The sequence below is a fragment of the Typha latifolia genome, chromosome 15, assembly GCF_019914945.1.
Source record: "Typha latifolia isolate L0001 chromosome 15, TyphaL0001v2, whole genome shotgun sequence".
In the NCBI taxonomy this organism is placed as follows: Eukaryota; Viridiplantae; Streptophyta; class Magnoliopsida; order Poales; family Typhaceae; genus Typha; species Typha latifolia.
In genome coordinates, this window is record NC_133100.1 from 1,103,767 (window position 1) to 1,119,384 (window position 15,618).

Consider the following 15,618-nt stretch of genomic DNA (forward strand, 5'->3'; position numbering starts at 1 on the left):
GTGTGAATGTGGTTTGCAGTTGGTATCTATTATTATGAGATCTAATAATAATAATAATAATAAACAAGAAAAGGACGACAAGAAAGCAAAGATCCAAAAGCTTCTGGGCAGCCAATTATAGAATGCCAAGTACGAATCCCTTGTTTAATTTTTGTGATGCTTTAACCTCGTGATCATTTCGCTAATTATCTGTTTAATTTTTTTTCATTAAGATAAATATCTAAGTGACTACAACATGATCAATGTTAGATACCCTGATGACGATTTTACCATACGACTAAAATAATTATTTTAATATGTTTCTTAAACACATCAATAGATAGGAGTCGTAGTGTTATTAAAGAAAATATATATATATATATATATATGTGATAGGATCTATATGAAAATTGTAGGTATAATTAATCTATATAATCTAATGAGTTTTAACAATAATTGAGCATTAAAAGAAGAATTCATGCATCTGAATCTCTCCACTTAGCCAACTGCAATCTTATTCAAGTGTGATTATCGTCAGCACACACATCATCTATTACTACTACCAGCTGCTTCCCACTTGGAAGAGATGCTAAGTAACAAGAGAGACCTTAAGAGAGAAACCAACTGGACCCTACTGGTCCAACATGGATAAAAACTCTGATTAGTTTTGTGATTAAGTCAGCAATAGATGTCAAAAGGGTTAGGTTAAATTTGTCAACATTGTCTGTTTTTATAATATGATCGAGAAATTTTACTGATTAACATAATTATTTCTAGCAGGTTATCTTAAAGTTGATAAATATTTATAAATGACTCAAATGCTTCTCCTAACGGAATGATGATTTTAAAAAAGCACAGTAATTTTGGTGGTAATTATAATATTTTGAAATAAGCAGTGATAATTATGATATTTAAAAATTTTCAATGGCAATTATATAAAAATCTGTAAACAAAAAAAAAGAAAAAAAAGAAAAGAAACTAGCCTAGTCATTTACATAATTCCACTTCACCATTAAGGTATCAAGTTGAATAATAATCTTATACAATATTCTCTTTCCAACATCATGATTTTGTTTTTATGATGAGCAAGTGCATCTAGAGAGTTTAAAAGTGTTGGTGTGAACAAGGATTGCAAATGGCATCTGTGATGGAATACAAATTCATCTTTTCCTTCAAAAAAGAGAGAATAATTTATAATAAATGTGTCTAGAAATTTTTAAGAAGACGTAGGCATTAAAAAAATAAAAGAATTTGCATGCATGTGGAGAGTGTTTACGCAAGCACACACATCATCTATTTGGACTTCCTACTATATGTGCAGCATCATACAGCTACACCAAGAAGAATAACATCACTCAGTTGATCCTCAAAAGAAAAGGAAAGAAAAAGTTTGATCTCATACTCACAAAGGCCAAATCATTAGTCCAACTTCCAACTTTATTATGCATGATTTAGATGATGAGGGTTGCTCGCTGGAGTCATGTGACAGTTTGATGACAAAATATCGTCAGTTCCAAGAGTACCACTTGATATGAGATAATACTGCTATTGGAGGCGTGTGTTATCCGATCTTATAATAATTAATATATAAGTAGTTCATCAATCACCTTTATCGTTGAAATATGAGCTTGTTTTATTGTGTCTTATTTGGTCAATTTCGATCAATGGGATGATGCAAGTTGTAGTTTCTGATGTGCTGGTGGTCTTTGCGCCCATGGTTATGCACTCTGTATCAAAACAGGGGTTTTGATAGCAATGTCTTGGATCTTGGCGGTTTATGTTTTTAACTTTAGATTTTATACCGGCAAGGCGACATTTCCACGTTTGAGTAAGTTCCAAGGAATAGATTGGAAGACATAAACAGAAAGTGAGGCTTTGGGGTCTTTAAGATGGTTTCTGTTGAGGTTGACTGGTTGAGTGTGGAGTTAAATGGCAAAAGCCAAAAATATATAAATTAAATAGTTTCTTGTTTTAAGCTTTGGCAGCTTGGGCTCAGTCCGGCTGAGCTTGAATAATATGCTTAGTTCAGTTTGATTTGAAAATAACTTAGTTTTAAATTTGGGCTCAACTCCGACTCGATTCGACTTAGCTTGAGTTCAATTTAAAAATATATTTAATTCAGGCTTGGGCTTAGGTCACCAGCTCATGAGCAAAGCCTTGGGAATGAATAGTAGGTTCATTGTGAAAGAGAAATTATGATTCTTGAGAAAAGTATAATCCTGGGATGAATACATAATAACAGAGTAAAAAAAAAGATTATTTGATTGTCTATAATGAAGTGATTATTACATCACGCTGTTTTGTCAATTGCATTTATATAAATCAAGAATTCCAGAAAAGAGGCATAACAAAGCATCTGAGATACGAGCAGCTTCAATCTTGAACTAGATTAAATGAAATAGTTAATCGTTCCTTTCAATTAGGAAACAAAGAAATAAATTATGAAGTTGCGATAGACATACTGAAGTCGGAAAAACAGTGAGCAAATGCAATCACTTGTTACGGTATTTCCAATGAACTGTCTGATTTTTACACTCCAAATCTCCCAAGTACACTTTGAAATTTGAAGCATTGCCAATCTAAAATCGTAAGGAATCAAGGGAAAGGACCAAAACAAGTCTGTATAGCTCAGTCTGGCATATATTCTGTATCCTCGTACCATAAACTCTACAAGCATTGTGTTTCCCATCCTTCTTTTAACAGTTTCCTTCGTTCTCATGTCTCAAAAGCTGTGTTATGTGACGACCAGACATATTTGCTTTTACCTGGAATAAACTTCTTGGAATCAAACAATAGACAAAACACTTATCTCTCCCTCTCTGGAAAACAAAAGATACAAGGCATTTATCTCTGTTTAGAACAACAATATTATGGGCACTGGATAAGAAAATCATCTAGATTGGCTTGTCGGAGACAAAGGAAACAATACTATAATATAAAAAAATTAGACAAAAGCATTAAATTCATTACGATGGCTCTGAGTTACTAGTTACAGATTGCGTAGCTTAATGTTAATGGCAACTAGATCGATAAGCTCCCAAATTGTCTATTCCACTCTTCGTAGGTGCCCAACTCATTCAAGGAAACAGAAGGCCTCACCTCCTGCAATGCATTCTCAAAGTCCTACACAGTGGGAGTTAGAAGTTGCATCAAATTCTACAGGATTAATGATTAGAGTTAACCTACTGATGCAGTCAATAAATCTTTTCTACCTTAAGAGTCACTGGCCGCATGTCCTCCTTTCTAAGCTTTGTAATCTCAATACCTTGCTGAAGGGCTTCTCTAAGTGGACCCATAGAAGCATCTTTCACAAGATTCTTCATGTCAGATCCTGAATAACCTGGAAACACCAAAAAGGTACTTGAATCTGGGGAATATCACTTAAAGGATCTTATAAAGTAGTTAATAGTTCTACTAGAGTTGCTACACAGGTGAAAGATGAGAGACACCTTCAGTTAACTTGCAGATGGCAACAGTATCGTCCTCAGAGAGCCTGAAAAGTCCATCCTTCTCCAATAGATTACGTATGATCCAAGCTCTTGCCTCTTCAAAAGCAAAGATGGAGTAGCTTATAGATCTTTTAGAATATGTACAGAAAGAATGGAAAACAAGAGAGTAGATCTCACCTGAGGAAGGGAGAGGGATGTATAGTCGCTTTGTTAGTCGCCTACGTGCTGCTTCATCAAGCTCCTGAGGTCTATTAGTAGCTCCTATGGTTTCTCAAAAGACAAAAATAAAAAAGAGTTCACTACAATATCTGAAACTACCACCTAGACACCTATTGCTCCATTGTCTTATAGATGCTGGAATCTGTTACTTGTAAAGAATGTAAAAGAAAACATAGAAATTTGTCAAGGACATTAATGTGTAGTAGCTACAGAACTTGTAGAAGTAATATCCAGGATTTCCTTGCCTGCAACACTAGCCTAAAAATTAGACCCGACATTGATGCTATCCATCAACCATTCATCTAATCATACTAATTGCCACTAGTTTTTGATGTGTCAATAAATGAATGCCTTGAAAAACAATGCGATTGAGTACATCAACTACCTATGAGCAAAATTTGTTCATTTCCGCTGTCAAAACCTTCCATCTCAATCAGAAATTGTGTTTTAAGCCTCCTACTTGATTCATGTTCACCTTCGGACTTACGCTGCACTAATAACCGATATTGTCAACCAAAAGTACCTTCAGATAAAATGTGATAAATTCAACAGACAGTACCTGAGAGAGTAATGAGTCAATCTCATCTACAAATATCACAGCAGGCTGACGACAACTAGCAACCCCGAAGAGTGCTCTCACGAGCTTTTCACCCTCACCAATCTGCGGCAACCAATGAAGTTAGCGAGCTGTGTGAATGATATATTGACACTAACAGTTTGAACAATAGCAGCTTTAAATCCTGTCTAGGATAATAACCATATGGCTGTGAAATATAAATTTATAGCTCCAAGTTAGCTAAGGATTTTCCATGCTAACATTTACTGAAGAGAACATCCCTTGCTTATCATTGTTCTCTGTGAATACTACGACATGCATGCATCCAGAACACAGGGGGCATGCATGCGATTTACATGGGACATGCTTAATTTCTTATCCAATTTTGGTTTGTCAATGACAGTAACCACTTTCTAATCCATATAATGAAACCGGAAGTAGCTTATTCTGTTCTGTCTAGCTACCAAGGAAACCATATTTAATGCATATTCAGAGAACTAGGTTTTGATGGTAAAGATTAACCAAATCCAAATCAAAGGGAGAAGCAACTTTTATTCACAACTCTAGAGTACAGATAACTAACTAATCTTCTGTGAATACAAAGGCAATAGCCTCTAACATGGTTAGGCGTAGAATAAATAAATACATAGTCAATGAATATCCAGGGAGAGAGTAATTATAACAGCACTATTGTGTCAACCATATTTAGCAGCCTACTAGTAGAAACAAAACAAATGGAGAGAAAAAGAAAAATGAATTGTATAGATCCACATAAAGTCCATCTTATATTTCAGTCGGCAGCTTAATGCAATTTATAAGAGATATTCTGAAGTATCTTGTATCTAACTCTGTATCCATTCTTTTATTTTGAAAAACAAAAAAAACTCTGTTAGATGAAGATTGACAGCCCCAATTCTGATCAGTTATATGAAGAACAATGAGTTTTCTTCCAAATCTGACTGCTTTTCTTTTTTCCTTTCTACTAAGAAATGTATACTGCATATTTAACTTAGGTAGAATTACAAGTACAGGAAGCTTTTCTCAAATTTTAAAAACAAAGTATTGCAGGAAAATGAACCCATTTGCTTGTCAATGAACTGGCAGATATATAGAAAAAAGTCGCCTTGGCCTCTCCAGCAATTGCTTTACCAATCATTGTTTTGCCTGTCCCCTAAGACAAAGAGTAGAACCACTTGAATATCTTCAATTAGTGAACTAATTGAAAGCAAGCCATACTAGTGGAAGAGAAAAGTACATACGGGAGGACCAAACAGGAGTAGACCTCTTCCAGGAGAACGACAGCCACGAAATATGTCAGGACGTAAAAGAGGCCATATAACCATCTCTGTAACACATTTCTTTGCATGCTCCAGACCAGCTATTGAGAGATAGGATGAGAATGTGTAACAAGAAACATAGTGAAAATGCAAAACTTATTAAATGTTTACCTATGTCATCCCAACGAACATTAGGGTCTTTATCCATTATCTCATTACTAATATGTTCAATAAGGCGAGGTTCTATATTCCTCAGCTTCTCAGGAAGCTCACCATCAGGACCGCAGAGCATCTCTAAGCTGTTTACCGAAGGATCAAAGGATTGTTCATTTTGCAACTAAATTGAAGGATGAACATTGCACATCAACTAACAACTTAAATTTGAACTTAGAAATACTAATAGACATGAGACATTTCCAGATGCCTATACAGCATCCCTGAGTACAAATGCTCCATGAAATCATGTCATATATACATTAGATTAGATTGCATGTCCAACATGGAAGAAAAAAGAGCAAGAAAACAAATTCCTTAAACACAATTATCTCTTGAATTAGTCTAACCATTGAACCAATTCACTCAATCTCTTTAAATTTTTCTTTTCATCCGTGTTTCTCTGGGTTTGTTTTGTTGTGTTTCCTATTCTTTTTTTCAATTTGGATTTCTCCTAAACAAATTGAGACATTCCATGTGGCCATCTCTGTATTAACTCTTGAAAAGAATTAGATATTAAAACATACCTTTCTTTTAATTTCATATTGTAGTTTAAATTTATTTAGCATTGAAACTTTCATAAAACTTAAAGTTATTTATCTAACTTAAAGTTCGTTTTTTAGGAGTTCAAATGGATAAGTCATTAAGAAAGTAAATGTTCCTCTGGACTAAATATCATACTCTCAACCTGAATCAAAAGAATTGTAATGGATAAAAGGGTTGGTTTTTGTATATTCTGAATATGCGAGGTTTACTTTCTAAAGCTATGATGGTGAGCTGCTAAATGTTGAATAGATTGTATAAACAATCTTTTTAGAGTTATGCAAATTAAAGAGTAATGTCTTCTTTGGAGGATTTACCCAATATATCTTCTTCATTTTTCCTCTACCATGCCTCACTTTATCCCTATAAGTTCACTATTGTCTTCATAATTCATTGATGCTAAACTTTTGTATCATATTTCATTTAGAGAATGGGTCAAACCTAGAACAGATTTATACATGGACCCTTCAACATATTTAGTTTTGAGATCAGTTCAACATAAAATTCATACAAATAGGGATACTGAGATAGAAAAAATTGTAGCATCTAATTTTGCGATTAAATAGGTCCTGCAGAATTTAGATCAGTATTAAGTATGGCCTAAATATGTAGGCTGAAGGTGGTTTCCAATGCTAGGCTTTACCTAGCCTTGAGAAGTCTCCTTGAAATTAGGTGTTCAATCAGAATTTAGAAAAAAGTTTCTGCTAGTTCAATGTCATTATGTCCAACCAACAAGGATTAACTCACATCATTCTATTCTGGTCACATCAGATCAAGCCCATAACCAAATGTAAGACCATATGCCAAAACCCTAAAACAGTCTTAGAAAAAGGAGATCCAAAATGTTATCTTGGGGAAGATAACAATATACAATGACTATCTCCTTTCTTAACAGTTAACACTCAGTACTCATCAATTGATAAATCTCATCTCAAATTCCAAACCACAAAAAAGAACATAGTAATAAAGCTATAATCATCAAACAAAAAAAAATCTGGTTCATGACCTCTCTACTCGTCTTGAATTATTAAATGACTACCATAGTTCTAAACTGCAGCCTCTGGGGCTCTGGGCTTTAGCTTGTTAATGCATACGGTGTGCCAAAAAATGTGGGATTTACTGATTATAGCAATAAGTAACATTTAAACAAGTTTATAGAAAATAAAAAGTATTTAATTATGTGAGCTCAGTTGTCAAAGAGTATGCTGCTACCAACCATTTTCTTGTTGAATCTTCCATTGTGTCATCACACTTCCCTGAGATTCGCGAGCTGATCATGTTACCTGCATTCCCTCCGTTGTTTCTAATAGGAGGCACAAAATTACCACGCAATCCACGACGAGCAATCCCACCTGACCTAATGCCATAATTTCTCATATTCAAGTTATTATCACTTTGTGGGGATATAGAAGCACCTGGAGGACCCTTCAGCCCATGCCTTTGTCGAGCATCGATTTCCTTGAAATGAAGTGAAGATCATATAAGAAGTTGCACTAATTTATTTAGGGCTTGGAATTAGAGAAAAATATAGAAACTACAAATTAGATATTTGCAATTTCCAACAATAATCCAAATGACTGCTCAAGTGAGAATAGGTAAGGTGCAGTTAGAGCATGTAATAATGATCAATGATTGGGTGGTTTGCATTTGTAGTTAAATCTCCCATTTGATGCAAAACATTCTTTCTAGTCAGGGGGGATATGCTTCCATGTTCATTTCCCTCCCCAGTTCCCAAAGAGGCAATAGCACCTCGTATGGAGAAGCCCTTCTTTTGCCAAAAACAAAGGAAGAAACAAGAAAGATGATTGAAGAGAAAATAAAAAGTTTATTAGCCTTTTTTCCCAGAATAGTAACTTTAGATTATTGGCAACCTAACATCTAACAGATGATTGAAGAGAAAATAAAAAGTTTCTTAGCCATCTCACTCAATATCATGCATGCTGCCCAAAATTCTGACAGCGTACAATATAAAAGAATTAATGGGAAGGCAAAAAAGGAAGAAAATTTGATGGATGTGATCAGAGAGAAATGACATAGCATGTGAATGCAACAATGAAAAGTAATTCTCTATATGTAAAAGTTAGATAACCACATACTATGTGTTCATATGTCAAAGAGTAATAAATAAAAATTTTAAGGAGTTGAAGCATACCAATTTTGTCCTTGCAGTTACAAATCCATTACCAGTTTCAGCTTCATCATTGCCTGATGGAGACTTTGCATGTTCACAAATTGGGCTTGTAAACTCCGTATGTCGGCGTTTTGATTTAAAAGTCAACCCAGGAGGTTTTTCATCATCCTCAACTTGCATATAAACAGGGGTCTTTGAACAGTTCCGATTTGTTGTATTCTCATTTTCAACATCAATGCTCTCCCGAGAGATGCTATTATCTGAATTCAGTAGATTCTTAATAGAATTATTATTTGCCTTTGATGGCTTGCTGCCAAATATTGATGTTATTTTGGTCTGTGTCATAAGTTTTGACGCCTTGATACTTAGCTTCTCATGTTGGCTATCATCTTCACTTGCTTTAGATTGCTGACTTTCCTGGATAGTTGAATCTCGACAAGCTGACAGCTTGCCATTTGAAGATATGTGATGAATCTTAAAAAGAAAAAGGAATATGCAATTAGTAATCGAGTATAAGCAGAATTTGTCAAATAATTATTATAAACTTCGATATGGTTCATTTGCATTCTTGTCCAGTAAAATGCAAAGAAAGCAAGTAAAAACCCATTCCACCAAGCTAGCATTTATTAGGCATGAAATGTACAAATAAACAACAAACAAATTCTAGCAACATCCTCTCTCATAAGGTCAAACAATTTTAGAATCATTGCCAAGGTCAGTGAACTTTACGAAAATGTTACCTGATCAGCATTTTTCCCTTCTGACTTCTGAATAAAATCTTGGAAGTACTTTGACTGCTTAATCTTTTCGATGTCAACATCTCCACTCATTACAAAGACATTACCAACCTCTCTTCTTGCTTGCTCAAATGCCTGGCTGAATTCAACATATCCATAGTTGAGGTCATATATGCTTCATGAAGAAAACATGATCAAAGCTAGAAAAATATTAGATTAACATATATTAAATTGCAAACTACAATTAGTAGAATGCGACAATCTTTGCATGTCTCTCCTAAAGATGCATTATATGACCCAGGCATCATGGCAGCGAGGTATCTTAACATAGTAATTGGTAGTTAATAGTTACAATCGCAAGCAGATTAAGTAAACTGGAAACCTAAACCCTATTGGATCTGGTTCATATATATATAGGTAAATAAGATTAGGATATAGGAAAAATGACCTAATTACCGCTTTATTTGCTAATCTCTACTCACCAACATCAAACTTGTGCAAATTCAAGCACTTCATTTCGAGAATTACCCAGAAGTAAAAACCACCGGCTCATGGACATTGTCAGTCTGCACTTCTTCTCTGATTCAAATTTATTTCTATTCCCCGAAAGTCACTCCCAACAAACTTAGATAACTTATTTCACATCAGAGAACACCAGATATTTTCAAGAACATTTACACAATACTTGACAAAGCAAGTATTTAGAAAAACATTACCTAATCAGTAGTCACTAGTTTCTCTCCTCGTCTCTATCCATCAACCTCACAATCACAAGGTTGTTCAAAATTCCCCTTATGCTCAGAATCGTGTTTCGTATCAAGTTTATTCTCGACTCTATGATTCACTTCCAAAAGAATGTTCTCTCTTCATCTATATCCATTAAACTCACCTCACAACCATGCTCATCGCCTCGATACTATATACTAAAATCACTTCCAAAATGACGAGACAATTTCGGAAAATAAAAAAATTCGGGAAAATAAATGTCGAAGAGAGGAAGAGAAAGGACCGATCGGAGTCAGGGGCGAGGGCGCGGTTGGCGGCGGTGAGCTTGGAGGAGGCGGCAGCGCGGATGGGGGCGACGAAGGAGGCATCGACAGAGGAGGAGCCGGCGGCGAGGATTTGAGAATCGAGGAAGCCGAGGAGGCGGAGGGATAGGGTTTGTGCGGCGGTGGGGTCGCCACGATCGAGGGCGAGGTCGGCACCGAAGAGGAGGGAGTGGAGACGATGAAGCTTCGAATCCGCCTCTTTCCTCCAGTTGCTGTTGCTCGTACTCTCCTCCGCCTCCGCCATTGTCCTCTCGCCTTCGTGTGTGTGTGTGTGTCTCTCTCTCTCGTGCACGAGAAATGGCGCGAGCTCTGCTCGGGGTGCTTGAAATGACTGGATTACCCCCTTCATGGATCGAGTTCGGAATCGGAGCGGGATTAAGGGATCAAGTGCGGATCGGAAGAATACAATTCACTGGACCCGTAAAACAATACATAGTATACATATTATATACCCTTTTTTATTGGGTCTGATAGGCATTGAAGCAAATGGATCCGACCCGTATGAACCCGGAGGGACGCTACATTGGCCGTCTCAAAGCAGTAATTTGGTCTCCCGCCAATTCTTCTGTACTCGTATAGTTCCACTTTGAAACTTAAATATGGAAATAGATGAGGCATATGCCACGTCGGATAAATATTGTTTTGCATAAATATTTTCCAAATTAATTTTTCAAGAAAAAATATATCAATTAATGACCATCTCCGAGTAAATCCCTTCCAAAGTAAGTGAGTCCAAATTTTTGGAGTTTGTTTTACTGGAGAAGAAAGAATTGTTCCCTCTCCTCTTATTTCTTATTAGTTATTACTAATAAATATCAAATTAGAAAAAGATAAAATAATATTTAAATAAAAACTTATCATTAAAATCATGCAAGGGTATTTGTGGTAATTTTAGAAAAGTTTGGGAGAAGCAGCAAAAAAAAAACTTAAATTAAGTAATAAGGTAAAATTGTAAATATATTTGGTTTATGGTGCAAATCGACCTCTTATTAATGACTTATTAAGCTTACTCTTCAGTAAACCCCTTTCAAAGTACAGCCAAATTCACAGCCTTGGTGGGTCCAAATTTTAATGTATGAAAGCATTTAATAGGAGAAAAATATAAAGATGAGGAATATGTATGTAAATAATGGAATTTAGAACACGCCAAACAGCAAAAAGAGTATAGATAAAGACCATTATTAGATCTACTAACATTGAAGAAGATAGACATAGTGACAGAGGAAGATGAAAAGAAAAAGGGTGATGTTGGAAAGAGAATATCCTTGAAATACTTCTATCTAATTAACTGCACAGTATATGTAGGTGCATATATGCTAATTTTTGTAAGAAAACAACCAGGCATCAAATGATAAGTGCCAGGATTCACAATCTTGAGTACTGAAGGTCTAAAGTTTAAACACATCCAACCAGTTGCATTCTACCATCTAGGAATTAGAACACAATGCAAATCCAAGTAGGTTTTTCTGCAGTGAGGGAAACATGAACATAAGAGGAATCACTCTTTCTATACTTACATAGGAAAATTTCAAGGAACTTAACTTTTATATAACAATTTCGATTACTATTTCATGTTTGCTGTTACTAATTTGGATGGTTCATGTACAACAACAGACGATTATAAATGTTCAATTCTTCAATTTTCAGAAGTAACATGTCCTACAAAGCAAGGTAAAGTAAATAAAATTGTAATGACTCCTGCTGCATGAATCCTTATTCCAACCTCAAGAAGCTTCTGTTTCTCAAGTATGGTTTTTGTCATTACTACTGATACTTTTATGTATAACTCGAAAAGATTCAAACATTGCTACATAGTTCTACTTACAAGCATTAAAGGATAATTCCATTTCCATCAGATAATGAACGTTCATTTCCACTTAATTACAACTAAGTCAGTAAGAGAAACAAATAAAGAAGTCTGGACTCACGAAACATAGTTGCATTAGATGCTGTCAATAACTTCATTGACTTCTGCGGAAGAATTATAAGTGCAGATATGTGCGAGATTCCAAAACTTAATTTAGCCAGAGGTAATCGGAGAAGAGCTAATGAACCAAAAGGAAAACTGCAGTACACCACTTTGATCTTAATGTTTGGAAGGGCTGCACCAGTAAAAGCTGGTCTTGAGTAATTACTTGTAACCATCTCTATTATAACATAGAATATGCAGCTTCAAAGAATCAGTTAGCATGTTGACTGATTGTCTACAGGATAGAACACTTTTTTTTTGTCAAAGATAGGTCAAATTATCTACAAAAAACTATTGTCAAATGTGCGCCGAATATAAGTAGAAAGTAAACATGGCGCCAACAAGTGGAAATATACTTCAAAGTACACAGCACACTGCCTTTTCATATTGAAAACCATTGTGCTACATCTTATGTTCAATCTTAGAGAATATCTCAACAGTTAACCATACACCATTCTCAAAAATCAATTCAGATGGGAAAAATTTAAGCAAATAACATTTGCATGAAGCGAGTACTTACACGAAAAAAAAGACAAAAAATGCCAATACATGTTACAATTGGTGACTGTAATCAGATTACATGGTGGCAGAAAAGCAAGCAAGAAGGAATTTCAAAACAAAGGAAGAGCTTGGTCTTGACATTTGACGAGTTACCTGTTTCATATTATTTGGGATATATCTGCTATCATTTCCAACATCCATTTTCCTTTCGACTGTTAGGCTAAAATAATCAAGCCACCATAATAGAACAGTTAAAAATAAAGGAGCTCCATTTATCACTTTCACTTTCTATGACCCGCCATTGCAGAGAATCTAAGTGAGGATTAGGTTTGCAGGTACATATAGTCATCCCACGGCATGTATAAGTATGCGCAGTACTACCAATAACAAGTAACTCATCGCCCAAGGACTTAAATGCCACTCCCCAACCCCTGCTGTGGTCGGCCCTTACTGGTGCAATGCCCAAATCTTTCCAGGTATTGCTCTTCTTCAAGTACACCTTGAGATGGTTAGTAAAAGCCTCAAGAGAGTAGAGTTCATTATTCACTACAGCAAGGAGAGGTGGAGACCGAGAAGACCAAATCGGAGTATCTTTTATCATATCAGGAATGAGCTGCCAGATTTTCCTCTCTTGATCATAATACTCACCACAAGTGAGGTTATCACCATTTTCATTTTGTCCACCAACCACATAGAACTTGTTATCCATATAACATCCTGCAGAAAGCTTCCTCCGCTTGTTCATCCTTGGAAGTGGATTCCATGATTTGTTCTCAGGGTTATACTTCTCAGCAGTGTTAAGAATCTCCAAACCATGTCCCACTCCTATCCCTCCTGCAACACAGGCCACGCTACCGCAACTTGCAGATGCAAATAAGCACCTTGGGCTGAGCATTGAAGGACCCTTGAACCACTGATCTGCTTCCAACTCATACCTCCATATGACGGAGCCCTCAATTTCCTTCCCTGAGACAAGAAGATGGGTTCCCACACAAAGAGACTCTTTGTCAAATAATTGGAAGCATGGGTCACAGGGCAATATTGGAAGGTTCCGGCGAGACCCAGATCGTGGGTGGTAACACCACCAATGAGGCTCGCCGCTGGCAAGAAGGAGAACAGTTGGCTCTTTTATCCCAATCTCTTTCCTTATCGTGTAGAGTTCGCCACTCCTCACCAGAGATCTGTAGCGCCGGTTCACCAAGCAAAGCTTCTGATACTCCGACCTCGGAACCCTTGCTAAGACAAGAAGGGAAATTTCATCATTTAAAGATGGCAGATAGGAGTTATCCACATCCTGAGTTCTCGAAGAGTCCTCCTCGCCATCGGCCTCATTTCCATCTCCTTTTATCATATATCCATTTTGACTCCCATCCTTATTGCCTCTTTCAAAGCCCCACAAAATCTCAACCTCTCTGCATCCACTGGAATCTCCAGCAGCATTGCTCTTCTTACGAGCCTTCGATTGGCGTTCCTTATCGCAAACATCCTCCCTCTCCTCGTCCTTCGACATCGGATCCTTTCCAATTCACTGTGATTAGTTAAAAGGAAACATCAAACACTTCAACCCACCCACTTCACCCATAAAAAAAAAAGTCTCTCACAACACCCACATATCAAAAGCTAAACAAAATCCAATATTTCTCCATAAAATGGAATCTACAAACAAATGCGACCCTACCAAGACGCAAGCTTTATCAACAAACACGACAAAATTCGAAGAAAAAGATCACCTTTCCGACTCCTTTCGACGGGAAACTCCCAGAACCAAGGCTCCGACCTCAGAAAACCCAACACAGGAGAGACCCAGATGCAGGAACACCGGAATGACGAGATGGGTATTCGATCAAGGCCCAGAAGAGCCCAACACGATCTCGCCTGAGGAAAGAAGAGGGGGCGGCGGAGGGGATTAGGGTTTGGCGGCTGGCCACATCTGGCTTCTTTCTTCGTGGGAGAATGGAATCGGATTCTATTTTCGCTCTTGTGGGGGATTGAGAGGAGGGGAGGGGGGGGGGGCTGATGATATGGCCCCTCTCGCTGGGAGGCCAAATGGGGTATTAAAATAGTGGAAGAATTCAATAGGAGACGACAATGGGCGGTTTGGGAAAAGTGTCCTCGTGCGCGCCAAAGAATACTAGAAGAGAGAGGAGAGAGAGAGAGAACTTTTTTTTTCTTTTTTCAAAATTTAAGTTTTGATTTAATTTGCATAAAAAATTTCTCTTCTTTTTACATTTGTAAATAATTTTTTTTATTTGTTTTTTTTTTAATAAAAGCGAGTCCCACTAAATACTTATGCTGCTATAATTCAAACTTAATTACATCTAGACTCCTAAACTATATATCCTCTTCTTCCATTAATATTTACTATATTTTTTATTAAAAGTGACGCATAAATATGTATCTATCGCTCGTGAAAATTATTTTATCATTATTTTGGAGCTACCAAAGGAGAAAAATAATTAAGAACAAGATACTTTTTTTATCATTTTCTATTAATACTACTGTAGAAAGATGAGAGATATTAACCAGATTACTTTCATGTATATAACCAAGATATTCTTCTTTTTTATATAAAATATCCTTCAAGAGATTTATTTTGTAATATAGTAATAAAAAAATTAAGAATATTTTTTTATTAAATAAAAAAGATAGGAATTTCTACTTTATAAATATCACTATCCTTTATACACCATCTAAATTTGGGTTTTATAGCAAAATAAACTCATCTTTTGATATTTTTATGGATTGACTCCTTTCTATGTCAATTTTCATTCATATGGAAGAGTATTATTCTATCTTCCAATAAGTTGCCCTTTAGGAAATTGTAGTCAAAGAATAGAATATTGTTATATATCTCACTAGCATAAAGTCATACCATAATCTATTAAAGCATATATATAGCCCTAAAATAAATCCTTTTTTAAGGGCTATTTTTTCCATAATGGGACCTCTGATAACATAGTCAATTTATCAAGATCCTATTGCATTTTGTATTGAC

General features: G+C 36.0%; 2 protein-coding genes across 6 annotated transcripts; both read right to left on the reverse strand.

Annotated features, from left to right (window-relative positions):
• Positions 1-2,458: 2,458 nt before the first annotated feature.
• LOC140801566 (ATPase family AAA domain-containing protein FIGL1) lies at positions 2,459-10,494 on the reverse strand. Of its 4 annotated transcripts, XR_012111486.1 has the most exons (14): positions 10,114-10,494; positions 9,108-9,243; positions 8,389-8,841; positions 7,453-7,694; positions 5,652-5,779; positions 5,463-5,581; positions 5,282-5,374; positions 4,207-4,308; positions 4,033-4,135; positions 3,606-3,698; positions 3,429-3,524; positions 3,192-3,319; positions 2,950-3,102; positions 2,459-2,744 (listed from the first exon to the last, which is right to left on the reverse strand). XR_012111486.1 is itself a non-coding variant. In XM_073156731.1 (13 exons), exons 1-13 carry the CDS (start codon positions 10,395-10,397, stop codon positions 3,001-3,003), a joined length of 2,070 nt encoding a protein of 689 aa, XP_073012832.1. In that variant the 5' UTR covers positions 10,398-10,494; the 3' UTR covers positions 2,800-3,000. The 4 variants fall into 4 exon arrangements, 3 of the variants coding, with proteins under 3 accessions (XP_073012832.1, XP_073012831.1, XP_073012833.1); XM_073156731.1 differs by lacking the exon at positions 2,459-2,744 and having other exon boundaries at positions 2,800-3,102; positions 3,606-3,689; XM_073156730.1 differs by lacking the exon at positions 2,459-2,744 and having other exon boundaries at positions 2,800-3,102.
• Positions 10,495-12,590: 2,096 nt separating this feature from the next.
• On the reverse strand, positions 12,591-14,670 carry LOC140801968 (F-box/kelch-repeat protein At3g27150). Of its 2 annotated transcripts, none has more exons than XM_073157368.1 (2): positions 14,354-14,670; positions 12,591-14,151 (listed from the first exon to the last, which is right to left on the reverse strand). In XM_073157368.1, the coding sequence occupies exon 2, from the start codon at positions 14,131-14,133 to the stop codon at positions 12,853-12,855; it is 1,281 nt and encodes a 426-aa protein (XP_073013469.1). In that variant the 5' UTR covers positions 14,134-14,151; positions 14,354-14,670; the 3' UTR covers positions 12,591-12,852. The 2 variants fall into 2 exon arrangements, with proteins under 2 accessions (XP_073013469.1, XP_073013470.1); XM_073157369.1 differs by having other exon boundaries at positions 12,591-14,139; positions 14,354-14,616.
• Between the last annotated feature and the right edge of the window lie 948 nt (positions 14,671-15,618).

What these genes read in the sequence shown, in the direction of transcription:
- LOC140801566 (XM_073156730.1), bottom strand. Translation starts at nt 10,397, where the DNA reads ATGGCGGAGGCGGAGGAGAGTACGAGCAACAGCAACTGGAGGAAAGAG. An exon ending in CTCGCCCCTGACTCCGATCG is followed by an intron (nt 9,244 to 10,113) that starts GTCCTTTCTCTT and finishes TGTTGAATTCAG; the next exon opens with CCAGGCATTTGAGCAAGCAA. An exon ending in TAACTGCAAGGACAAAATTG is followed by an intron (nt 7,695 to 8,388) that starts GTATGCTTCAAC and finishes CTTCATTTCAAG; the next exon opens with GAAATCGATGCTCGACAAAG.
- LOC140801968 (XM_073157368.1), bottom strand. Translation starts at nt 14,133, where the DNA reads ATGTCGAAGGACGAGGAGAGGGAGGATGTTTGCGATAAGGAACGCCAA.